This window comes from Vulpes lagopus, chromosome 12 (genome assembly GCF_018345385.1).
Source record: "Vulpes lagopus strain Blue_001 chromosome 12, ASM1834538v1, whole genome shotgun sequence".
In the NCBI taxonomy this organism is placed as follows: Eukaryota; Metazoa; Chordata; class Mammalia; order Carnivora; family Canidae; genus Vulpes; species Vulpes lagopus.
Window position 1 is genome coordinate 34,918,313 of NC_054835.1, and position 26,029 is coordinate 34,944,341.

Below are 26,029 nucleotides of genomic sequence, written 5' to 3' on the forward strand. Positions count from 1 at the left end.
AGAGGGCATTCAAGAGGTCAGGAACCCTAGGGCCAGGGTCCCTTCCTAAGTGAGCATTGCTGTCTATTTCTTTGGATCAGGATACAGATGTCCCAGGTCCTGGGAACCTGCTTTCCTTCCCTTCCACCTGGCAGGGCCAGTGGAACACTAGGATTTTCTCTTTCCTACTGACACCTGTCTCCTTGCCTCCACTCCAGGTCTATCGGGGGCTTCCCTGCAGTACCTGACCTAGGAGGGGTGGCAGGGGGCTCTGCCAAACAGAGGGGGTCAAGGGCAGCCAGATAGGTCACAAGTGGGGAAGAGGAGGGTAGGAGAACCCCAGAAAGCAGAAGAGCTGATTTTAGATGGGACTGGAGGAGAAAAACATACAAAACTATGGAAAGGGACTGGGCTTACGGGGGACACCCAGTCTTATTTCACAGCGAGGTCTCCAGAATCCACTCTCAGCTGGAACCTTCCATTCCCTCTCGGGACAGAAAGCACTGGCTACTGAGAGCACTCATCATGTCTAGTGGGCTTCATGGCTAAAAAAGCCACCAAACAGAGACTTGGGGATGGGTGCTGGACATAGGGAAGAAGCAGACTATGCCTGAAGACATATCCCTCAGTGGGTCCCCTGGCCACCTGCACTGTCCCCAAAAGCCCTCTCCCCCGGCTTTGGTACCTCACTTCCTCCACCCACTAAGGTCCCACTGCCAACTTGTCTTCCCTTCCATTCTCTTTTTCTTGTCCAGGTGTTTTCTGACAAATGCCCTCTGTAAACCTCTCCTCCATTCATCCTTCCCTGGAAGTTACAACCTCAGCATCCCTACCTTCCAAGAATGTGTTCCAAGGGTTGATCTCAGCTTGTAAGAACCCCAGCTCCCTCCTGCCAAGCCCAAAGCTCAACTGAGGCCCTGAGGCTGTTCTTTCTCCAGAAACCCAGTGGGCAGGAAACACCCCCGCCTCCCCAGAAGCACGGCACAGCATGGCACAGCCCGGCACAGCACGGGGGGCACAGTAACCTGTGGGTCGGAGCCGCCCAGGCTGCGGGCGGGAGGAAAGGCAGAGGGCTGGCCCCCTGGGCCTGCCAGCTCGTCCATCAGCTTCAGCTCCCCTTCCAGGGAGCCCTGGATCAGCAGGGATATGGTGTCAAACAGCTGTCTGTCCTGGGGAGGACCAGCCCATGAGGGAGCCAGAGAGTCAGGGGAGAGGGTGCAGAGGGGCAACGAGGGGAAGTGTCGTGGCAGGGGATTGACAGAGAGACACAGAGAGAGAGAGAGAGAGAGAGAGAGAGAAGGAGGAGGAGGAGGAGGAGGTCACACACACACACACACACACACACACACACACACGCACACCCCGGCAACAAAGAGACAGGAGAAAGAGGAGGGGATAGGACAGAGGAGAGAGGTATGGGAAGAAGGAGAATAGGAGCCAGAGACAAGAAGAGTTCACAGGGAGAGAAGGAGCAGGAAAGCAAAGATAAGGAAAGGATTGAGAGATGGCATCAGGGAGGTTGAAAGGTGGGAAGGAAAGAGGTTTGGTCATCGGGCAAGGGTAAGAAAGAAACAGGAAGGAAACAGAAAACTTAGCCTTGAACCTAAGAGCCAAGAAGGGGAGGCCGGCTGGGCTGCAGGTGCAGGGCGTGGATGAGCCACACACGTGCTGGTGGCTTGCTGGGGTGGCCCTGTGCTGCGGGTGCAGCAGCCATCTCTGGGGATGGGTGGGAGGGGGGACCACTCACCCCTCAGCATCCAGGTAGGAGGGGCAGGAGGATCTGGGCAGGGCTCTGGGGCCCGCCACACTGCCGATTCCTTGTACACCACCCCCAGCCACTGGCCACTGGTCCCACACCCTTCTCGGCAGGGGTGGCTGTTTGCTCACCGTGGGGTGTTCCAGGGAGAAGCTCGAGGCTGCTCCCGTGTGGGCCGCGGTGTGCGGGGCCCCGAGCTTGGGGCTATCGGGGCTGTCGGGGCCCTCGACCCCCGGCCAGAGGAAGGGGCTGCCCAGTGGCGAGTGGGGCTGTGGGCTGAGCGTCTTCATCTCCAGCTCCAGCTCAGCCTCCAGCTCGGCCTCCTCTTTGGCCTCCTTGTTGCTTTCCTCCAGGTGCTTCATCAGCACAGCGATCACCACGTTGACCAGCACAAACTGGGCCGTCAGCACGAAAGACACGAAGTAGATGGGGGAGATGACTGTATTGTAGCAGGTGGACTCCTGGTCACAGTCCCGGAGGGTGTCCTGGGGGTGGAAAAAGCATTACACGCTTTGTCCTGGGAAGAGGGAGTCAGAGTGTATGCTGGAGAGAGGGGGTTCTAGAGTGTTTCTGCGTGGAGAATCACATGCTTTTATTCATGGCCCCTCATCTCACCAAGGAATCTGGGCTCAAGGAGGCCAGATCCCCCGTGCCCTCAATCTTCCACTCAAGGAGTGGAATCTGGGCTCAAGGAGGCCTAGGTCCCCCGTGCCCTCAATCTTCCACTCAAGGAGTGGAAGTGCCTCCTGGGGTCAGGGCCAGCCCTGGGACAGCCCCCACTGCCGTGTGGGCTCACCTTCATAATGCCGTTCCAGTTGTCACCTGTGGACACTCGGAAGAGGGTCAGGAAGGCCATGCCAAAGTTCCGAAAGGTGGCATGCCGGCCCAGGCCCTCGCAGGGGTGCGTCTCATCACACTCTGGAGGAGGGGGGGCAGGAGAGAGAGGCGGGAGTTAGCGCAGGAGCCCCGGGGCCTCTAGCCCTGGCCCCTCTGTCCTGCCCACCCCGACTCACCCAGGTCTCCAAAGAGCTCCACACCCAGAGCTGCAAAGATGAAAAACAACAACATGAAGAGAAGTCCCAGGTTCCCCACCTGGAAGAGAGGAAAAGAAATGGGAAAGGTGCCACTGGGTCTCCCAGCCAGCTTCCCCGAGCTCCCCGTACTGCCTGTCCCTTCGGAAATCACCCCCTCCTCCCGAAGAGGAGCCCTCCCGCCCACCCCCTCCCTCCAGCTACCTGAGGCAGGGCCTGCATGACTGTGTCCAGCAGCGCCCGCATGCCCACAGCCATCTTCAGCAGCTTCAGCACTGCGGAACAGGACAGAGCAGTGAGCCTGGCCCCCGGGGCTGGCTCCCGGGTCACACAGCTGGATGGCCGGCCAGGGCCGGGGCGGGGCTGCTGGCTTGGCGGGGCGGCCAGCCAGGCTGCCAGGGCTCCACCCTCGCCCTCAGCCCAGCCCCTAGCCCTCCTCTTTGACAGAGGCTGGGGCTGGGAGAGAGCCCCCGTGGGAACACACACGCATGAAGTCCCCGGCCAGCCTGGACGGGTGGGTGGTGGCTGAGCACCCGGGCACTGACCTCGGGCAATGCGCAGCACTCTCATGATGCGGATGATGGTGGGGTTGATGGGCAGCGAGGCATTGACCTCAATCTCCTCCAGCGTGATGCCCATGATGGACAGCAGCACGATGGCCAGGTCCAGCTGGTTCCACCTGGAAAGCCCAGGATACGGCTCCCTGAGTCTGTGTGTGTGGGGCACCGCAGAGGAGGGGGCAGTTGTGGCAATACAAGTGATGACAGAAAGGGGGGTGGAGGTCAGTCAGTCCCGCCTCTCCATCCTGCGGAGAAGCGGTGGCTTGACTCCGGTCACACCTCACACCGCCAGCTGGCCACACAGGTAGAACCAAGTCTTTAGCTCAAGACCTCTACTTTGCATTTGTATCCATTCTTTTTTTTTTTTTTTTAATTTGGCACTTTTATACTGTTTACTAGGTGCCTCTTTTAGGGCACCTAGTAAACAGTATAAAAAAAGAGTGCTTTTACTAAGCACTCTTTTAGGGGCTTTACAAATAGGAACTCATAATCGTCACAGCATTCTTTCTCCTTTGATAGATCAGGAAACCAACGCACAGAACAGTTAAGTAACTTACCCAAGGTCCCCAGTTTCTAAGTGGTGGAGCCAGGATCCGAATCTGGTCCAGGCAGTCTGGCTCCAGGCTCTGTGCTCATAAGCCCCAGTCTGGGCCACATGGATTTCCAGCTGCTAGCATCCCCCAGGCCCCCCGTTCCCCCTTGCCATCGATAGCCCTAGAGTGGAGGCTGAACCTTTCAGGAGTCCAGAAAGGTTTTCAGGTATTTCCCCGGGGAGATGGGTCCTTTCCCCACTCCCATAACCCCACCCCTCTCAGTTACCTGTCCTGGAAGAACCGACGGAAGCCAAAGGCCACGAGTTTAAAAACTGACTCCAAGACAAAGATGACGGTGAAGATATAGTTGCAGATCTTCAAGGCCTCGTCCAGGATCTGGCAGGGATGGGCCGGGAGGGGGGGGGGTCTATGCAGGGCCTCCTAAGGCCCAGGGGGGATGCCTGCCCCTCCCCCTCCATCACACTCCTAGATTTGGGAAACAGGTGAGTCTAAGGGGGCCCTTTCTTTTCTGTCTCTGCCATGGTGGTCGACCACTGGCCGCCACACCAGGATAGAAGAAGGTCCTCATTCACACGCATGATTCAAACTTTGTGCTAAAGGATCTTTCTCCTTGAGGGATGGTGAGGAGACCACATGAGAATGTGTTGGAAGGCACAGAAGGCTAGAACCTGGAAAGGACCTTGTGTGTTACTAATTCAGCATCCCCATTTTACAGATGGGGAGACTGAAGGCTGACAGAGGCTGATCTGAGGAGTGACAAGATCACTGGTGAGTTTGGAGCTGGATAGTCACTAGAATCCAAACCCCAGAAGGGCAGATACCAGTTGTTTTTTTTTTTTCAGATACCAGTTTTTACTGGTCTGCCTTCTGTACCTTCAAAGGGTAAAGAAACACATGGCAGACACTCAATAAATATTTGTTGGATGAAGAAATCAGGTCCTTCACTTCCTAGCTATAGGACCTTGGTCTGGTCATGTAACCTCACTGAGCCTCCGTGTCCTCATCTGTAAAACCAAGATGATACCCACTTCCAAGGGTCACTACAAGGTATACACAGAGAAGTCGTGTAGGGTGCCCAGCACTTGCCCAAGGTCCCCAGCACAGGTTGGATTCGCCTTACCCTGCAGTCCCACAGCTGGAGGCAGGGCCCGGAGTGCCAATTACTCACTCTTACCTGGGGCTGCTGGTAGTGCTCCATGGCCATGGTGACCACATTCAGACCAATGACACCCGTGATGAAGAGGTCCAGATAGTGGCTGGTACACAAGTGGTGGACGAGGAGCCGGAATCGGGAGTAGTCTGAGTAGTAGGGTTTACACTGGGCCTCTGGGGGGAGCAGAGGGGAGAGCAGAGCAACCATCGGGCCCCTGCCCACGGAGGCCCCACCACCCAAGTCCCTCACAGGCGCCAGCCTCTAACGCCAGAGCTGCAACATTCCAGTTTCATCTGCGTCCTCGCCCTCCACACACTGCCTTTCTTGGGGGGGCAAGGGAGCTCCCTCGGCATCTGCCCCCCAAGCGTCTGTTCTACTGACTACAGTTGGGTGCAGAAGGGGTCAAGACATGCAGAGCTCCCACCCACATTAGACACCAGGTGAGCCCCCTCCCCAAGGCTGCCTCCAAAATTCACCAGCCCCTTGTAATGCCCTTGACTTGGTGTTCTGCAGTAAGGCCAGATCGATAAGATGGAAACCAACCGGTCTTATCAAGCTTAGAGGAAGGAAGCTGCATCGACAGAGAGGCAAAGGCCCTTGCTCCTTCACCACGCTCAGCCCCTCGAGGGGAGCAAAGCAGATTACACAGAGCTGGGGTTCGGGAATAACCAGAGATCAGAAATCAGACATCTTCTTGACTGGCCACACTGACCCACCTAAGGGCCCCTGGAGGGGCAGGGCCTAGGTCCCCGTGCCCTCATGAGGGGCGGGGTACAGAGGGGAGGCCACAGGCTCTGCTCTTCCCAGAGTCGTCTGTGGGTGGCTCCACCTGAAGGACTCACCCAGTTTCTAATGAGGCCATGCCCCGCCTGCTCCTGGGCGTCAGGGCAGCATCAGACTACAGGCTGGGCTGGAAGCACTGTCTGAGATCTGTCAGAGGCATATTTCTCTTGTAATTAGTGAACCACTTAGTTATAAAATCATGGTGCCAGAAGGTTGGCCTGCTAAGCAGGCAGAATGAATCTGGGGGCAGGAGATTGCAGGGGGCCCCTCCTCCAGGTGCTGAGGAAAGGCCAGGCCAAGTTGGGCATGGATGTCAGCTGGAGGCGGTTGACAGATTGGTCTCCTAGGCAGTCACAAAGAAAGAAGAGGCTCCCCACGGGGAGGTGTGGGGCAACCTCAGGTCCCAGACAGCCCTTCCCCCCCAGAAAGTCTAGGGCGGAAGCCAGCCAGCAAGGGCTGCAGCCTCTGAGGCCTGTGCCAGGGGTGGCTGGCTCAGGGGCAGCAGAAAGCTTTGGGTCCAGGCCAGCTCAGATAGAAGTGTCCTTCCCCATGCAGAGGACTGTTTAACAGAGAGGTAAACTGAGGTAGGGAGTGGCCTGGGGTGGGCCCCCACCAAAGGCCGAAGGAAGAAGAGTGCCCAAGAGCTGTACGTTCCGCCTCACCCGATGCCACTCTCCAGCATCGGCCTTGAGGTGTGGATAACCAAGAGGCAGAAAATCTAGAATGTTCTGGGGCAGGCACCATAGAGTGCATTAGGCCATCATTTAATTCTCAGAGCTGGGCCAGCCAACTCTGGCTTTGGTAGCTCAGATGGCCCTGGATCCCAGGAAGGGAGGGTGGGTAGAGAGGCTCAGGACAGAAGACAACATGAGGCCACGGGTCATCCACACTGCGATTGTGGAGGGTGGACCAGGCGAGCGGGGCCTCTTCCTTCCTTCCTTCGGTACCCACAAGAACCAGAGGGCGCTAGTCGCCCTGCGTTGCCTTAGCAGCTGGAACACTGTCTCTGCATTAATCTCCATAAGTGCCGAGAGCACCCGATCCCATTATGCTAAAATATGAATGGAGAATTAACTAAAATGTTTGAATACAATTAGGTTAGAAAAAGTGGCTCCTTATTAGCCCCATTATTAGCTGAGATAACGCAGAGGAGAGGTGGAGAGAGCCCCCCCTCCCCCGTCCCCCTCGTCTGACTGCGTAGGCAGCCCCATCAGAGCTGCGGCCACCACCTCTGCCTGCTGGCCTTGCTCTAGCTATCTGAGGGCAGGCGGGCTGGGATTAGCCTGGGACCCTCCTCCAAGCAGCCCAGAGGAAAGGTGGTGACAGGGCTGAGGCAGGGCATCTGTTAACAGTGACAGGTGCCAGGCCCTTGAGGTCTGCCCTTCCAGCACCCCACCCCCCCCAGACCAGCAGGTGCCGAAGCTGCCAGAAATCCCCCTTGGGAGCACAGGTCCAAAGAGTCCCAGGGCCAATCTGATCAGCATGTCCTAGCCAATCCTTTTGTTTTACAGAGGATGAGAACGAGGCCCAGCGCAAGTGAGCTTCCACACATTGTGAGGCCATGATGGAGCCAGGACCTGAACTCCCAGCTCAGATATCTCGCCAGCTGCCTGGTAGTTTTAAGCACAAGGCCTTGGGGCCTTGCCCCACAGGTTCCCTCAGAGATTTTGCCCAAAGTCTCTTGCTTTGGATGATGCCACCCCCTGTTGCTCCCCAGGCTTGGGTTCCATAGGCAAGCACCTGTGCTCGAAGAAGTTGAGACCTCCTGGGGTAGTGTTGGACAAGTCTGCTGCTCTGAGAGCTCCGGCCATAGCCCATCTCCCTGCCCCCACCAGTATGAGATGCCTTAGGAGGAAAAAAATGGCAGAGCTGGACAGTAGGGGGAAGGGCACCCCCAGGACTGCCCAGCTCCTTATCAGGGGTAAGATCCAGGAGAGGAACAGGGGGCAGCACAGCTGTGAGTGAGTTAGCCAGCAGGTTTGGGAAGTTAGTAGAGCCCAAGGCACAGCCAGGGCAGAGGGTTTGCAAAGAAGAGTGACAGGGAGTAAGCGGAAGGCAGGGGTCACTCCCCTGGGACTACTGGCCCCCATGGCAGAGGCCACACCTTCAGCTGCTGTGGCCAGGCTGATCACTGGGTCCCGGTGGAACTAGAGAGGGTTAGTGGACATAGGCTCCACAGGTGGTCGACAGGAGCACAGGGGGTATGGGAGGCTGAGCGGTCCCTTAGTGCTGACCTGATCAGCCAGTGACCCCATCCCTCTCTTTACCTGGAAGCTGGGCTGGACCCAGGTGTCCGGTCAGGCCATTCCCGATATCCACTGACTCTTCCCTTCTGCCTTTCCCTGGGGTCTGGCTGGCCCCCTCCTCTGGGAGTAGCACAGAGTGGGAGTGGTGCTGGCGTGGAGGTGTGATGCAGGGGCGGGGGTGGGGGGAGTTGATTCTAGCTGCCCCAGACTAGGGGGTGTGACTTCATACCCATCAAACGGTTGGGTAGACCATGCATCATCATCGCCATCCCCTGGCAACTAATTGGAAATGCAGATGTTCAGGTCCTACCTTTTAGGTCCTACCACAGACCATTCCATGAGAATTTCTAGGGCAGTGCTCAGGAATCTGTGTTTTACTGTTTTTCAGGTGATTAGGTGATTATTATGCACACAGAAGTTTGAAAAGCTCTACTACAGACCACACAGAACATCAGGTTTGGGAAAGAGAGATATGGAATGGTATAAGCTCCTGTTAGGGGTCTCTGAGTCTTTATTACCTGCTGAAAGGGTAAGACCCAAAATTGTCATCAGGGTACATGTCCGTTTGTGCCAATGGGAGCATGGTGGAATGTGCCCAGAATGGGGATGCGGTGTGAAGGTAATAAAGATGTTGGGCATTGAGTGGGTGTATTGGGAGGAGATCTTGTGGCCAAGAGAGTCTTAGTGTGTTAATTCCTGGTGTGGAGAAGCCTCTATGGGCCATCCCTATGCTAGGGTGATATTGGGGTAAATGTGTATGTGAGGACACTTCAGTCAACAGACCAGGTGACCCCATAAGGGAAAAGCTGAAGCTACTTCCTCCTACCCTCGCCTCATCCCTAACACATCAGGAATTTACAGTACAGCCTGACACAGAGACATGGGACCCAGGCAATCCAGACATGAACCAGCTGGAGCTTCCTGAGCCCCCAGACAGATGGTCTCTCCAAACACCATAGCTCAGCACCATGGGGACAAGAGACATCGATCCTCAGGGATGGCCCCCCATACTGAGGCTCAGGGGTTCCCTGAGCCCCCACGGGTCAGACAGCCCAACCCCTAGAGGGCAGTGTCTGAAGGAGTCTGGCTTCTGGGGGAGCCCAGATTAGCGGGGAAAGGTACAGCCCAGTGGTTCCCAGCCTCAAGTCCCAAGTCCTCTGCAGCCTAAGAAGGCAGCCATGTGGGGGTCCTGAGGTTCTTTTCAATATTTCTAAAAGTGTAAAGAAATCATACCCATGCCTACATTAAGACCCCACAGACTAATTTAATGGCAAAATGGTCTTTCTTTGCTACCATTCTGTGTGAAACCTTCTGCAGCTCAGAAGCTCTGGTTAGCAATTAGATGTGCCTTTGATTAGCAAAAGCAGTGAAACAAAGTCATTACTTCAAAGGCCGGCTCTTAGAATGTGGGGTCTGCTGGAGGAAATGATAAGGGGTGCCCTTGGGGACGAACAGATTGGAAACCACCTGGCCAAGCCATCGGAGGGTGGAATGAGGCCCCACAGCCCTGTCACAGGCTCCCTGAGCCTCGGACCCTCTGCCTGGGGGCCGTGTTGGGGGAGCAGCGGCCAGAGGACCAGGGGAGGACGAGCAGGACCAGAGCCTTTGCAGGGACACGGCTCTCAAAGACAAGGACCCAACTCACCCCCAAATCTTTGGCTTTTTGTGGGGAGAAGCTTGTGGCTAACTCAGGCCTTCGATCCCCAGCCCTGCTGTTTGTAGCGATGACGTGGCCACCGCGATTACTTGACTATTAATGAACCTGTTCAATTATTCATTGTTACATTTTTAAAACAAATCCTTTTCCTCTCTGCTCCTCTCATCCCACTTGCTTGGATCAAAGTCTCCCCTTCAGACAAAAGGAGACGGGAGAGATTTGCAGCTCTAATAATTGAACGGTGTGACACGGAGGAGTGGGAACAGGCAGCAGGGGGATGGGCAGCTTGGCCCTTGGAAGCCCTGTGCGAGAAGGAAGGTCCTCCATGAGGTGCGGGAGGAAGGGGTTTGCAAGGCCCTCACCTCCCGTCTGGCGTAGCATAGGCCTAGAGGGTGACACAGAGCCTGGCGCCCCAGGGACCCTCACTCCCTCACCCCAAGAGGATGGAATCAATGAGCCAAGGAGGGGAGAGCAAAGAGGACATCCCAGCACGCATGAGGCGGGCCTGGGGGCAGGTAGGGCGTGACTGCCCCCGGGCCTCGCCCTGGAACCCATAACCCCAGACGCAGTACCTGGCGCCGCGCTGGATGAGCTGCCGGAAGCAATTACATCGTCCAGCATTAGATCTAAAAGAACGAAACACGACATTGGTCACTGGCCGGACCAGGTGGGCTGGGCAGGGCCCCCCTCTAAGCAGCTCGCTCCCCCTCGGCTCCAACCCTCACTCTGCCTTTGAGTGGGGTGCCCTGAGCATGGGTGGCTAGTCCTGAGTGTCCAGCCTCAAACTCAGGGCCCAGGGCACTTGAGGAAGATGAGTAATTGGGCCAGCTCATCAGGGTCACAGGGACAGGGAGATGGAGGCTTGGGGAGGGGCAGGCAGCCTGTCATCAGAACAGATGTCCACTCCTACCCGTGCCTAGGCCTGGGCAGCACCTGAGATAGCTCCAGACCCCAGAAGGGGAGCCAGCTGGTCAGGCAGGGCCACAAGTGCCTCCTGCCAAAAGAATTCCATCTGGAGAGGCCCCGGCCGAGAAGGCCGACTGTAAGGAGGGGTGGGGCGGATGGAGCAGGGGTGGGAGCGTGGCTGCTGGGGGTAGTGCGCCTGCTTAGCTTCAGACATCCACAGGGAGAGCCCAGATGGGGCCCCTACCCCAGAGTTGAGCAGAGGGCCTGGGGTGCAGGCGTTGAGGATGTGGGATATGGAGAACAGCACCCACCGTTACCCAGAGGCCAGTATCTCCTTGCCATCCATCCTGAGGTCCTACCCCACATCCCCTGGCACAGGGAGCACAGGCTCTGTCCACCCCAACCCCTCTCCGGCCATCCCCCCCTCGCTCCAGGTGCCCCCCACAGGTAGCAGGAGATGGAGCAGGGGCAGAGCGGAAAGAAGGGCACCGCGGCCCCTAACCCATTTGTTGGTACTCACATTTCAACAAACCAAAGGGAAAACTCAGAGCACTGCACACATCTTATTGGCGTGAAGAAGACGGTTTGTGAAAGGGTAGAGAGAAGGGAACCCCGTAGACCAAACAGAGACAGACACACAAAGGCTCAGAGAAACCCACACAGGAAGTACTCAGCAAGACGTGGGCAGTGATTGAGAGTCTCAGAGAGTACTGAGTACCAGACAGACAGACAGGGATCCTGAAGACAGGGAGACAGGTGCAGACACACCTGGAGATACAAAACCTGTTCCTCCTCTTGCATCCTTCCTGGAATCTGTGTCTTTTCCCTTAGTCTTGGCCCACCCCTGGCATATGAGCATGAGGAAGTTAGGATGGGGCGGCCTCCCCCAACCAAGGCCATGAGATGTTGGAGATCCCAGGTGAGGGGGCTAAGGCCAGAGAGTCCTGAGCTTAGAGTTCCTATAACTTCATACCTTCCCTGAGAGATCTTCCCCCCCACACCCCACCGGCTTGGCAAAAAAAAAAAAAGATAGCCAGGAAGCTAGGGACTTTTGCTGGAGATAGGGAGAAAGACTGGGTCTGGGGTTCTCTCATGCCACTTGTTGATTTGTAGACTCTGCTGAGGCCCTTGCTCAGCAGCTACGGACACTAGGCAGGCACAGGCTCAAGATCCTTGCTCCCCAATCCTGGGGGGGCAGGTGAGTCTGGCACCTGGGCCAGTTCCTGGGTCTCTGGACACCGCCAAGTGGCAAAGTAGCATGATTCTCATCCCATGAGCTCATCTGAGAGGCCAGCTGGGAGAGGTCATGCATCAACTTCCACCTGGCATCATCCGAGGAGTATGATGCTGAGACCTGGGGAGCCCCGTGGGGTGGGGTCGCCCCCCTCCCCCACGGAGCTGAACTGGTCTGCTTCATGCGTGCTCTAAAGGCTGACATGCTTTTAGGGGAAGGAGGTGGGGAGGGGGGTGGGAGCATCTTCTCCCTGCCCCCAGCCCCAGCCCCTGGTCCCCTGCAGTCACAAGGCCAAGGTCAAGCACGACTCAGAGAGATGTGGAAAGACTACCGACCAGCCATCTGCTTCTCCTTACTCCTTCTCTTTTTTTCCAGTCTCCGCAGACGTTTCTCCTCTCGCCGCCGGGCCTCCTCCTCCTCCTGGTGCTGCCGACACTTGTGAAAGTTCTCCACCACCACACCCACAAACATGTTCAGGACAAAGAAGGCCACAATGAGCAGGAACGAGATGAAGTACAGCAGCATCCAGGGGTTGTGGTTCATGATGGGCTGGTGGGGACCAGGAAGGACAAGGGGAGGAGGCATCAGCCCGAAGAGGCAGAAGACCCAACTGTCTCAGGTGCTGCCCCACAGCCTGGTTCCCTCCGACATGGTCTGCAGACTTAGTCAGCTACAGGGCCCCAGCGGGTGATATAAATGAGGAATGTGGGTTTGGTGTTAGGCAGTAGGGAGGGGTAGCAACTGTGGCAAAGTGGAGAGTAGGTATTGTCTCCCAAAGGGGCAGCTGCTTCCTTGTTCCAGTAACCCCTGCCCTGAAGGAATGCAAGCCCTATGTTCCCAGATCCTTTGACTAATCCTGAGCAGGCCCAGTTCTGGATTATCACATGCAATCCACCAATTTTTTTAAATGTTTGCCACTACTCAAAAAAGTGTAAACATGTGGCAATCCAATAAAACACACCGGGATTTGGCTCTCAGGCTACAAGTCAAAGCCTCTGCTATACGGGGTGATGCCTCTTTGATGGCATTTTGCAGCTAGCCCCACCCTCTCCCTGTCCAGTGCCTGTACCCTGTTATGCCTAGAGAGACCTAAGTCCAAAGGTGGATCGTGCCCACCCCGGCCCTACCTGTTGGTCCACACCCACGGCGTCCAGCCCGTCATACATGATGTCTACCCAGCCGTCCTTGGAGGCCAGTACGAACAGGGACATCAAGGCCTTGGGAGAGGGGAGGAGGAGAAACCATCTGAAACCTAGGATGTGTGGCCAAAGCACCCACCACCTGTCCCCAAAGCACCTCCTGACAGCAGCTCAGGGGACCCTAGCCTTTCAGAGCTCAGGGCTGAGTCACACTCCAGGCCCTTACAAGAGCTCTCTGCCCCAGGGCTCTGTGGCTGGTGTGAAGCCAGAGGAGCCATGGAAGACGATCAAGCCCTCTGACCCTGGCCAAGCGGAGCAAGGAACACTCGAGCCCTGGAAATCCAGAGAGCAAAACCACTCTGGGTCTGGGAAACAAACTAGCAAAAGCAAGTGAACGATGTCATGTTCTACATTGCTCTGCGTTGGCAGATATGGAGGAAGAGAAGGTGCTGCCTCGACAAGATACATGTGCCCCGTCCCTCACTAAGCAGACACATACATCATCTCATTGTGCCCTGACACGACCCTCCACAGAAATGCCAGGATGGCCCATTCACCGTTGACGAAGCTGAGGCCCTGGCAAGTGAGCTGCCCTGCATGCATCATCATGCAGGGACTCGTGTCCTCTCCAGACTCTTGCTGCCGCCAGCCCCACCCCCACCTGGGAGCATGGAGCTCACCTGGCCAAGGTTGTCAAAATTGTACTTGTGCCGGACCCACCGGTAACTGGCCTCGGCGCAGTCAGACTTGTTGGTGATGTTCCTGGTGTCCTCGCCCTGGCACACGAAGAACTTCCCTTTGAAGAGCTAGACACACACGTGTGCAGAGATGGAGCAAGTGAGCTGCGGCCGCAGGGAGCCCTGAACTCGTCAGCCCCACCACTCCCACACAAACCCTGGGGCCTAAGATCTCCAGGCACACCTCTGGGTGAGAACAGGGTGCGCCGTCCAGTCAGGGGAACGCTAACAGGTACCACCCCTGCAAATACTCCTTCCTCTGGGCTCCCGGGAGCAGGGACCCTAGGGAAGGAGGAAAGGTCAGCAGGGCAGGTGCTGGGGAAGGACAGAGGGAGGGGAATGGCCACTGATTTTCAACCAAGGGTAAGGCTACTGGTTCTCCAAGTGTGGTCCCTAGACCAGGAGCATTGGCATCATCTGGGAACATGCTAGAAATGCAAATTCTCGGGCCCACGCTAGACCCACTGTATTAGACGCTCTGGGGAAGAGGCCAGGTGTCCTGGTTTAATGGTGGGGGCAGGCTAGGTGTTATCAACTCCACTTTACAGGAGTAAATTCACTCACTAAGGTTGAATAACCAGTAGGTGGCAGAAAGGGGGCTTGAACTCAGGTATTTCTGACTAGAAAGCTCACCCTCATTCCAGAACAGACCGGGCTATGACCATAGATGGGGAAGGTGTGGGAGGATCAGGAGTACCAGGAGCCCTGGGTAAACCTCTGAGGATGGACCTAAGTCCATGGAAAAGCCCAGGACTGGGCTCCCAATGGTTCCCTCTGTTCATCCAAGCTGGCTAGACGTGAGAGAAGGGGAAGGGGCCCTGGGCATGCCAAGAGGCACCACACAGCTTTGGCAAAAGTACCCCAGCCTGGTCCCTGGGGCTAGAGAATTCTAGGAAACTGGGAACAGCCCTCTCCCCAGGGCAAAGAGGACACTCCAGGAAGCCAAGGGACGCGGGAGGGGCAGTAGCCACCCAGGAGTTCCCCTGTTGCTGCTGCCCAGACAGCCGGCTGTCTACTCTGAAGCTGAAACAGCTGGAGCCAGAGGGTTCTGGAAGGCTGGGCTGAAGGGGCTCCCCGGCTCCTGGGGGCGCCTGCTAAATCCTGCAGGCAGCTCCTGATCTTTTTTCTTCCCTGGGCCAGAGGCCCAGTTTCCTGAGCAGCCCCCACTTCCTGCCTCGTCTGGGGTCTGCACCCTCCTGCCTGCCAGCTCGCCGCCGCTAACCTGGCCCAGCTGTCTGGGCCTTGGATCCCCCGGCCTGGCCTGGGGCCCACTCAGCTCAGGCAGGGAAGGAGGGGAGGGGATTCCGGGGCAGCCTGGGCCAGGGCAGCGTCTGCACTCCAGAGTGCAGGGTGTGAGCAGGCGGGAACAGCAGTCTGCAGCTGCCGCAGGCCAGCAGCCTCTCAGAGGCCCTCGGCCCCTTTGGGGACCTCTTCTAGGCTCCTAGCTTTCTGCAAAACGCCCAGGAGGCAAAAGGGCCTGAGGCCTAGGGCCTCGAGGGAGGTGTCCCTGTTTATTCCTTTCTGGAATAAAAACTACAGCCGCAGCAGCTCAAGCCTCAGTAGCTAAGGGCCAAGAGGGAGGCCACTCCCCGGGTTTCCACCAACACGGGGGCCCCCAGATCCCCACAAACCTGCACCCCCAGGATGCCAAATATGATGAAGAAGGCACAACAGATGACCACGATGTTGCCGATGGGCTTCAGTGAGGACATCAGCGTTTCCACTACCAGCTTCAGCCCCTGGGCTCGGCTAATGACCCTAGGGAGGGAGGGAGCAGAACAAGAGGGGGCACCTCAGCTCAGAAGCTCCCTTGTTCTTTGCCCTGCTGGCCCTGGCCCCCAATCTGGTTCTCTGGTCCCCACCCTGGGACTCTGGCTTTCTGGGCTCCACGTGCAGAGCACTTCTTACACGGGATCACTGACTGACATGGGGATTGTGACCCCTAATCTTTCAAAACAGGATGCAGACACTCCCACCTCCCCCACCTTCCCCTCTCCTCCCAGATGTCAAACTATGACCTGATAGAGCTAGGGTGAGGACTCCACTCAAGGGAAGTAGAACCCTGGGATGCAATGTGTTGTGGGGACAGGGAGGTCAACTTGGAGGGGACATATAGGGTGCAGGCAAGGAAAGGAAGGAGGCAGGAGGTGACACCAGGCCCCCCAGCCAGGGAGGTGTCACTAGTCAGTATTGTCATCTGTGACATGAGTAGGGAGGAGTGAGGGGTGATTGAGGGAGGGTCCCCTGAGAGAGTAGATTCCCTGCTAGGAATGTTACCCGGTGGGTGGTCCCTAAGAGGTGTGCAAAGATGGGGAAAGGAGTCTGTTATCTCATCAGGGAGGACTGTCACCCCGAACAGTACCACTCAAGGGAGAGCTCCCACTGAAGAATATGGGGGCCCTGCCTGTGCCCTCTTATGTGGTGGCCTGCCCAAGGTCAGGGGCATGTGGTGGAGGGGATGTGCCCAAGGAGGGAAATTCTGGGGCCATGGTTTAAGCCAAGTGATGCCAGGGTTCCCTGTGGGGGTCACAGGCAGGACACAGGGGCTCGTGGGGCTTGCACTCCACTGTGGGCTTGTTGGGGGCGCCTCTGAGGATGACACTCAGCTGGGGCACACCTGAGTGGGCGCAGGGTCCGTAGCAGCCGCAGCACCCTCAACATGCCCAGGATCTTGGTGCCGCTGTCGGAGACCATGGACACCAGGATGTCGATGATGGAGATGAGCACCAGCAGCCCGTCGAGAACGTTCCAGCTGCTACGCAGGTACGCCTGCTCCCCGAAGCACCAGCCCAGCGCTACCACCTGGGGACGCCCACTGCATCACTGTCACCGCTGCCTCCCTGCGGTCCCCAGCCCTGTCTTCCAACAGGGGTCAATCTCTCCAGCCACCACCCTCCAGGAACCAGAGAGCCCCAAAGCAACACCGACCCCCCCATCACCTTCACGGTCATCTCTGCCAGAAAGACTGCGGTAAAGATGTAATTGGAGAGGGTCAGGAAGATGCGCTCCTGCAAGAGACGGCAGGCAGGTATCACCCACTAGGACCCCCTTTCATGGGCCAGGGCTGCTCTGCACACAGAAGCTAGAAACCACCTCCAACATTTGACTCAGCAAAATGACCCCCACCTTCCCCAAAAAGGCAGACAATCTCCTCTCCTCAGACCTCTTTCTTCCTCTCTTTCTCTCTCTCTCTCTCTCTCTCACACACACACACACACACACACACACACACACACACACACAAACACACAGCCAGTGCCCAGGCCCCCTGACTCACTTGCAGATCTGTGGACAGTCTCACCCTTGCTCCTGAAAGAACTGCCTCCCGCCCCCCGCATGGCCTGGAAGGAGAAACGTTCCCCCAACAGTGCTGTCATCTGAGTCCCATATCTCAGGCCCTCTCCTGATTCCCTTCTCGAAACTGGAGCAGGGTTTACCTTGATCCCTGATCCCCCTCATCCTACTCTCTGCCCTTCTGCCAACACTTGCTGTCCTGCTGTGTGGCCCAGAAATGCAGCCACAGGGCACACGACGAGCCTGAGTCCAGGCTCTGCATCCCCTGGCACCATAGTTATGGGTTGGGGCGGGGCAGGAAAGGAGGTGACCCAGTCCCCTGATGTCTGTAGACTGGGCCCATCCCTCGGTGGCCAAGAGAGCAGGTGGAGAGGTCTGGAGAGGTAACAGACAGAGTGTGTCAGAGAGAGAAACAGAGGAAGGGAGAGAGAGAAGCAGGCACATGGGTGGCTCAGTGGTTTAGCGCCTGCCTTTGGCCCAGGGTGTGATCTGGGAGGCCCGGGATCGAGTCCCATGTCGGGCTCCCTGCATGGAGCCTGCTTCTCCCTCTGCCTGTGTCTCTGCCTCTCTCTCTCTCTCTCTCTCTTTGTGTCTCTCATGAATAAATAAATTTTTAAAAAATCTTTTTAAAAAAAGTGAGGAACTGAGGGAAAGACTGGGGAAAAGATATGGTGACAGTGGTGGGGCCCTGAGGCAAGGCCTCAGGCAGATGGCAGACACAGGGTGGGGAGGCAATGTGACCAGCCACCCTTCCTCTACCCCACACAAGCCCTGGAGGTGGGGATCCCCTCACCCACCTATTCCCAGGCTGGCCTTCCATTCAAAAGAGTCACTCCATCCCCTCACCCTGGCCTGGCTGGAGCCCACTCTACTGAAGAATAGAAATCTAGGAGCACTGAAACCTGAACAGCAGTGTGGGGGCAGCAAGGAGGGGTAGGGGGCCATTCCAGGCAAGTGAGGCAAGATGCTATATGGGGCAAACATTGCCTGGGGTAGGAACTATGGTACCCGGCTTGGGAGAGACAGCTGCCAAAACCAGTTGGGTCCATTTCAAAGAGGTTGGACCCTGGGGAGCATGTCCAGATACTCAGGCCTCTGGCTCTTCCTCTCCTTCTAAGACAGACTAACAGGTTCACAACCAAACAGAAGTGACCAATGTCCCCACTCACGCCCCTAAAAACCTACTTGTCTGTGACCCAGCAGAACCAAGAGGAGCAAAGGGCAGCTCCTTCTCCCCCACTCTACATTGTCCGTGGTGTAGACTGGGCAGGGCATCTCCTCCATCAGCGCAGAGGTCATGGGCAAAACCCAGACCCTTTGCAGGGAGCAGGGGAAGCAATACCACTTAGCCCAGCTGGGGCCACTCTTGCTATTCGTATCACCCCAACACTCACGAAAACACACCTGGGCCCCACAGGTCTTAGGCTCCTAAGAATGTGCTGTCTGCAAATAGCTGGGATGCAACAGGGCTCACTTTTTACCCAGGTAAGGAGCAGGGCCCACTCCCCCAGCTGGGCTTTGCTGGGCTGCTATATCACAGAAGGGAAATGGAGGCAGAGGCTGGGGAGGGTCACAGGAGGCAGCTCAGGGTGCCAGGTGCCAGGGAGGCCTAAAGGAAGTTCCTGGTTCCCTCCCTCCATGTCTCTCTGGGCCTCCTCGCCTGGCTTGCTGGCCCTATGAGTGCTAACCCAGGAGGGGGCTGGCACTGAGCAGGCACTCAACAGCCACCGAGTTTAGTCTTTGGTGACTCACAGCACTGTGGGGGTCGATCTTGGGACGCTCCATGGCGATGGTGATGCAGTTGAGGAAGATGATGACAAGGACCACATGGTCAAACATCTTGTGGGTGATGATTCGGTGACATAAGAGGCGGAACCTGCTCGAAGACAAGCAAAGGCTGGGCAGGAGGCAAGCAGGGCCATAGTGAGAGTCCCGGCCCCGTAGCCCCTACCCCTCCTGGGCCCTTGCCGCCTGGGGCCCCTCTCTCACATGCCCCTACGCCAGGGGACACTTGTAGCATCCCCGGGATGGTGTCATGGAGGCGAGGTCAGGGACCCCTGCTCACCTGGACTGAGGAGGGAAGATGTACGCGGACCAGGAATCACGCTCGCGGCAGCAGGCAGGCAGCCGGGCTCGGATCCACACTCTTATCCGCTCCCCTCTGCTCTGTAGAAACATCACAGGACTGGTGTGCAGGGCCAGGTCCCTCAGTTCCCTGAACCTGCCTGCCCCTCGTCAGCAGCTCCATGGTCCTCACAGCCTGTCCAGCCCCTTCCACTTGGCTCAGCCCTCTGCCAGGCTTCTCTTTATTCCTGAGACCCTCATCTCCCCCTATGCTCCCTCCTGCCCCAAGTATCCCTCACTTTGTTCATCTCCTCCCTCTTCCCCTGCACCCCATCTTCCATGCTCTCAGCTTTTTTTTTTTTTTTTTTTTTTTTTTAGATTTTATTTATTTGAGAGAGAGTGCACAAGTGAGAGAGAAAGAGAGAGCAGAGAGAGGGGGGAGAAGCAAGCTCTCTGCTGAGCAGGGAGCCTGATGTGGGGACTTGATACCAGAACCCAAGGATCATGACCTGAGCCAAAGGCAAGATGCTTAACTGGCTGAGCCACCCAGGCGCCCCAGGCTCTCTGCTCTTACCTCTCTGTCTCCTGCCCAGTCCCTCCCACCCTCCTGACTGGGCTTGGAAGCCATATCAATTATCAAACATTGTCCCCATCACAGTTCCAAGACACCCAGAACCAGGGGACCCTGGCCCTTTCTCCTCACATGCTAACCCCAGGGACCTAGGTCCCTGTGACCAACCGCCAGGGCTAAAGGGGGTGGTGTGCGGAGCCCGGGGGAGGGGTGACTGGGTAATGGCGGGTGTGATCAAGGCTTGTAATGAGGTCAAGATGACAGAGGGGGACAGGGGAGGGGATCAGTTTGGAGAGATGAGTGATGGGTATTTCTGAGTCATAGGGGGAGGCCCATGAAAGATTCATACACATCTGCCCGAAACCATCCATATCCACTAAGGACCGCAGAGCCGCAGCCCTGCCGCCCCACGGATGACGAGGATCTGGGGCTCAGGGGACGGGCATCAGGAGGAAAGGCCATTTGGAGCTCAGCTACAGGGCTGGCACCCCCTTGAGATCCCTGGGGCATGATGGCAACTCCCTGAACCCCACAGAACTGGGAAGGGGTTGTCCAGCCCGGTGCCAGGTCAGGCACAGCTCGGCTCGCTCGGGGTCAGGGGTGAGAGGTCACTGTGCCCGCAGGAGCCTCACCAGGTTGCCCTCGTCATCGCCATCATCCCCATCCAGTGGGGGGTCGTCGGGCCGCAGGGCCCGGGCCAGGCGCCCCGAGGCCGACTTGCCGTTGCAGTCCTGGTGCTCAGAGGCTGAGCTGCGGCCACTGGCCGTACGGTGCAGTCCGGGCACTTGCAGCGTGTCCGGCAGGTCGAAGGAGCTCTTGGCCTCCCGCTCCAGGGAGCCTCCACGGCGCCGGTCGCTGCCCGCTGGGCTGGCTCGCTCCTCTTCAGAGCTCTCCTCCTCATCCTGGCTCTCCTGACCCTCGCCAGACAACAGGGACCGCCGTTCCCCACTCGGGCTCCTCCGCTTCAGGCTGGGGGCTCGGCCCAGGCTGTTCCGGCTGGAGCGCCTGCTGGTCCAGCTGCTTGCTGCACTCCAGGGGCTGTGCGGAGTGCTGCGGGCGCTCGGCTGGGGGGCAAGCCAAGAAGAGGGTGGTCGCAACTGATACCGCACAGTCCTGCACCCCCTCACATGCACCCTGTCTCCTGTGAGGCTCCCCAGCATCACATCAGGTATGAAAGTGTGAGCAGGAGCCCTGGACCAGACACCTGGGTTCAGATCACTTACTCCAACCAGCTGTATGACCCTGGGCAAGTTACTAAACCTCTCTGTGCCTCAGTTCCTTGTCTGTATAAGAGACATGACACTAGTACCTATTCCTCCTTTAGTTGACTAGCTGTATAAGATGATGGCAGGAGCATGGGCCCTGATGTTGGCTCCTGGATTAAACTGCTGGCTCTGTCACCTGCTCACTGAAGAGCCTCCCACAAATCAGTTTGGCAATCTAAGACTCAGGACCCCATCTCTAAAATGGGGATAAGGATGATACCCACCTTATCCCCATCACAGGGGATGCCTACCTTATCCCCATCACAGGGCTGTGATGAGGATTCAATGCATTAGAACATTTCTGAGCAGTGTTTCTAGAATAGTGCCTCGTACAGTATCACTAACTGCATGGGGTTTGCTATTATTAAGATGAAGTATTAAGAAGATAAGGGCCCCCTCCCTTCCAATATGCAACGCAGAGGCTGAGTTTCACACAAGGCCACTGAGTTTAGAAACCTTGGAGTAGGATTAGAACACGGCTTCTGCCCCCAAGCCCAGGGCTCTCCACCTGGCTGTGCTACTAGCCCTGCTGATTGCCCAGGGGCTTGTCCAGGCTATGGCTCAGCGGCTGTCTCCTTGGGCTTGTCCACTTCCATCCTCTCTTCCCTCCTGACATCTGTACATCTCCCACTGTCCGGCACCCACATGCACCCCATACCGGTGACTTCATCTCATGGGCCGCCCCTGGCTCAGCAGACCCGCTGCTGCTGGTGCGGCGGGAGGCGGGGCCCAGCACCTCGGCCAGGCCAGTGCTGGAACTCTTGGGGAGCGACATGGGTGTGGCCGCCGTGTGGATGATAAGAGGTGGCAGCAGGTTCCTCCGCAGCTCTGGGTGCTCTCCCAGGGACACCACTGCTGGGGGGAGAGAGGGAGAGACCCCGAGTCTACTAGAGGCTGGGCCAGGGACAGGAGCCGCACCCCCAGGATAGATACTCACAGGCCAAGCGCTTCTTCCTGTCCCCATTGCCCTCCAGGCTGGGTGAGAAGAAATCTGGCTCCGATTCGGACTTGGTGGCATCTCCCTAGGGTGGGGGAGCAAAGGCCATCAGGGACCCCACCGCACAGGGGTTAGTGGGATGGATGGAGGTTTCCCTGTCTCCACACGCACACACCACATAGAGGCTATGGGAACCAGCAACTACGGCACGAGGCATGCACTGGCGCAGGCCAGACCACCCAGGCGTGGGGCCCAGAGCCCTCCCAGGGCCCCCAACACCTCTGACTCCCACCAGCCACACCTCAGAGAAGGCCACAGCTAACCCCAGAGCCCACGTCACAACCAGCCTGGCTGGGACTGGCTCCAGGAAGGGCTGAGGGGAGAAGGGAGAGTGAGCTGGGCAGGTGGGTGGCATAGGCCAGAGGGAGCTGGGGACCTAAGTGAAATGGTCACTATAGCCTGAATTCCAAAGGCCACTTGTACCCTCCGCTTTCCTTCCATGGCTGCCCTCCCCCGAGCCTCAGACCTGAGGGCCCCAGAAGGTGATTGAAAGACCCCAGACAGAGCAGCTCAGCCCAAGGAGGACATTTCAGGCCCTTTGCTTCTTCCTCTCGTCTTCCCCAAGACCCCGCCCCTTCCCCTGTCCCCATTTGTACCTCTGTCCCTGTCTCAGGGGTACTTTTTCCTTCTTAGCAGGTCAGTAGGTTCCTCAGTAATTACACACTTCTCCTTAAGAAGTTATTAAGAAATACTTGATTGCTACTTTTGATAAGGACATAAATATTGCGTAATTGGCATCTCAGGGGATCATTTTCATTAACTCAGTTTACATCCCTAACGAGGCCTTTAATTATCTCGCAGGATCTCCAGGGGGCTGCTCGGGATGCACAGCACCGTGGGGTCCCGCAGGAATCCTGGCTTCGGCCCGAAATTCCAGTGCCAGTGTAGGGAACGGCAGAGCACAGGCTCTGGCTTGGGAGCCAGAGGAGGAACGTGCCCCTACCCCCTGCCCCGGATACCTGCTGGACCTCCCAGGTGGTCAAGGGGCCAGAGACTTGGAAGTGGACTAAAAGTCTGGTACATTCTGGCAAGAGGCATCTCCACCCTCACATCCTCCAAAGACTTGTCCTGAGCTGAGGCAGCTTGTGGGGTCTCCAATAGGGGCTCAGGGCAAGGGGGAGGGGAGAGAGATGGTGGAGCACGGTCTGCGGCCACGGAACCTGAGTCCACTGAAGCCTGATGACTCGGACTCCTCAGGGACCTCAGTGTAGACACGCACACGCGGTGTCCCACATACGTGCACACAGAGGATTCTAAGTCCCTTCCTTCTCCCGCCCCTCCACCGGTCCAGCGGGGGACAGGAACTGTGCCCTTTGCAGGCTGATGGGCCCAGAGGTGAGGAGGCTCTTCCTCTCAATGTCCTGGGTGGGGGGGTGGGGAAGGGACTTAAAATCGAAGCAAACCTCACAACACCAATGACCACCACAGCTACCACAGTTGCACAGCAGCTGAGCGTGAACACGAGCACAGAGACGCAGAGGCAGGGTGGAGGGGACACAGGGCACGGAGAGGGGAGGCATGCCGACTCATGATTGCGTACCTACCCCCTGGGAGTCGACAGGCAGCTGAATACAGCTTAACTGTCCACTCGCATCTTCCCGTTTGCTGATTTCCTACAGGGAGACGGGGAGGCAGGGGACGGGCGCTGGTCACAGGCGCTCGGGCTTTCAGACATCAGCAGTGTCGAAAGAGGATGAAGAAAAGGATAGTGCAAACCGGGCAGGGGTGGGAGAGGGACGAGACACTGGGGGGAGGGGCACAGGAGAAAGGGAACATAACGGCCTTCCAGAATTCAACCACAGGCCCTCAGGCCAGAATGAATCTGAAGGGTGGAGGGCAGAGGCCATGAAGATGGGCAAAAGGGCAGGGGAGGAGACTGAACCCCCCAATAATCCTAGAACACAGCTACCATTCACTGCAGGAGTGCCAGCCCTCCCGAAACTGCTTTATTAATACCGGCTCGCCTCTCGCAAGCTGGGAAGGAAGCACCGGTGCCATCTGAGAAGAGGTACCTGAGGTTTGGAGAAGCTAAGAGCACTACCCCAAGGCATGCAGAGAGTAGGGGTCCATCTGGGCCTTGCACCTCAGTCTTCAGCTCACCTTTCACCTTCCAGCACTGGCAGGGGGCTTGAGGGGAGTGGATAGGGAAGGTGGGAAGGAGGACAGGATGGAGCCAAAAGCTGGGAGGAGGCTGAAGGCCGGGAGCTGGAACAGGCCTCCCCAGGCCCACCCACTTGGCCTGGTCCCTCCAAAACAGACCAGGGCCAGCTGCTCCGACTGGGATGGGATATGACAAGTAACACTGGGATGACAGCTATGATGTTGTTTAATATCAATTAATGGCCTCACACAGGGCTTGCCGCCTGTTCATTTAATTAAGTGTGTGGATGATAAATATACAGGGATTCAGGGCACTGCTCCCCGCAAGTCAGGAAACCAATAGCTGAACCAGTCAGTCCCCTGGGCCTCCTCCCTCTTACCTCTTGGCAGGGTGGCAAGGCCAGGCAGGGGCTACCCTTGAGCCCTCCTGCTAGTGATGCCCAACAAAATGGGGGCCGCCACTTCCTCTCCTGAGGTGGCTTGCCTCGTTGGTAAAAAAGCCGGACATCACAAGAGTTAAAAAGCAGCATCTCCTGCCAGATTGTGGAGCTCCCCCAAAGCTACATGTGCAACCCCCTGAAACTTGTACAAGAGAGGGCAGGTGCTTCTGGAAGAGTCCAGGTCACTGGCATTGAGTGACTGGCCCTCCCCCACCACCCAGGTGTTGGCTTTCACACGCAGGACAGAGGGTAGCTGGTGAGGGCACTCCAGGGCCATGCCACTGCCTCCCCGCCCTGGACCAGGATTGATCTGGAAATCTGTTCTCCATCCCACCCCAGACCTGAAGCACCAAGTGCTGAGTGGGACCCTCCTCTACAGACACCTGTGCTCTGCCAGTGGAGGAGGCTGTGGCTCCAGGCCCTAACTGCCCCCATCAGGCTGGGGCAGCCACAGGCCCCCAGCAGGGCCAGAGTGACCTGCCTTCTTTCCCAGCAGCAGACTTCACTGCTGCCTAGCAACCAGGCCGGCTGGCAGCACTGGATTTAACAAAGTGTTTGTGGAAAGGGGCGGCGGCGGGAAGGGGGCTGTCTGTTCCCGAATGGCCAGCCAGGGCCAGCCAAGGGGAGAGGGATAGGCTGGGGTCTCTTCCATTTCCTTCCTTGGAATTTCAAAGGAATTTCTTTGAGGACATCTGAACCGTCAGGAACGACGACGGTTTGGAAGGGGCTGCAGGACCCCCATCCCCACTCAGCTCCTCTTCCCACAAGCTGAGAGTGGTGGGTATCCACGGAGACTCTGGCTCTTATGAAAGAATGATGGCATCGTTTAACTTTTCAGGCCCCAGAGGACCCCCAAATAAGTGCCTCATCCCCTGTGCACCAGAGGGCCAGCCATCCCCAAAGGCAGGGCCCGCCTCCCCCATTGCTGCCTTCGCTGCCACCCTGCGGGAGGAAACCCCATCACGGATCACTACAGACTGCGCGGCTGACAGCAGGGGAAGGCCGGTATGGGACAGATGCACTCGCACCCCACCAGCCCAGCTGGCCTACGGGGAACAGCCCTCCCTCGCAAGGCTGGGAAAGAGTTGGAAAATAGATTTTTGTTTTTCCACCGTGTGCTGAGTATTTATAGACCAGGCCGCAGCGGGAGTTTCCATCCGGGTCACCCAGAGAGAACTGGACCAAGAGCTTCTCTACGCCCAACCTGGAGCATTTCTAGGTTGGGTCAACCTGCCTGTGAAAGATGCCTGGAGGCTGGGCCGGTCTGGAGCTCGGCGGGGCGAGGGGCCGAGCCGAGAGAGAGGAACGGGGCACCACTCATCAGGCAGAAGCTGAGCCCAGGCACAGCAGGGGCAGGATCAATGCGAATCAATATTAATTGATGACGCTGCCTGTGACGAAGGTGATGGAGCCTGGGCTGGAAATAGGACGCTCATCTCTGCCATGCCTGCAGCTAATTGGGCTCATTTCTCACCCTGGGCAGCTTAGCCCTGCCCAGGCCCTGGTGGCATCCTCATCAGCTCAGCTGGAGCTCAGATGATTTGCACACATGCTTCCCCCACC

General features: G+C 57.4%; 1 protein-coding gene across 23 annotated transcripts in view; it reads right to left on the reverse strand.

Moving 5' to 3' along the window:
* The window catches only part of CACNA1G (calcium voltage-gated channel subunit alpha1 G), a 62,784-nt gene that overhangs the window by 5,613 nt on the left and 31,142 nt on the right, over window positions 1-26,029 (reverse strand). For 2 of the 23 annotated variants that reach the window (XM_041724199.1, XM_041724194.1), the window contains exons 14-34: window positions 23,471-23,539; window positions 21,867-21,951; window positions 21,588-21,781; window positions 20,297-20,728; window positions 19,095-19,195; window positions 18,782-18,905; window positions 16,675-16,743; window positions 16,353-16,537; window positions 15,367-15,493; window positions 13,679-13,804; window positions 12,987-13,076; window positions 12,216-12,408; window positions 10,292-10,345; window positions 5,055-5,206; window positions 4,146-4,255; window positions 3,312-3,445; window positions 2,971-3,041; window positions 2,749-2,827; window positions 2,532-2,653; window positions 1,867-2,220; window positions 1,005-1,148 (exon numbers count right to left, since the gene is read on the reverse strand). In XM_041724199.1, coding sequence (XP_041580133.1) covers window positions 1,005-1,148; window positions 1,867-2,220; window positions 2,532-2,653; window positions 2,749-2,827; window positions 2,971-3,041; window positions 3,312-3,445; window positions 4,146-4,255; window positions 5,055-5,206; window positions 10,292-10,345; window positions 12,216-12,408; window positions 12,987-13,076; window positions 13,679-13,804; window positions 15,367-15,493; window positions 16,353-16,537; window positions 16,675-16,743; window positions 18,782-18,905; window positions 19,095-19,195; window positions 20,297-20,728; window positions 21,588-21,781; window positions 21,867-21,951; window positions 23,471-23,539 — 3,015 coding nt within the window. Of the gene's footprint in view, window positions 1-1,004; window positions 1,149-1,866; window positions 2,221-2,531; window positions 2,654-2,748; window positions 2,828-2,970; window positions 3,042-3,311; window positions 3,446-4,145; window positions 4,256-5,054; window positions 5,207-10,291; window positions 10,346-12,194; window positions 12,409-12,986; window positions 13,077-13,678; window positions 13,805-15,366; window positions 15,494-16,352; window positions 16,538-16,674; window positions 16,744-18,781; window positions 18,906-19,094; window positions 19,196-20,296; window positions 20,729-21,587; window positions 21,785-21,866; window positions 21,952-23,470; window positions 23,540-26,029 lie in introns of all 23 variants that reach the window. The other 21 variants (XM_041724201.1, XM_041724196.1, XM_041724200.1 and 18 more) reach the window with 17 other exon arrangements.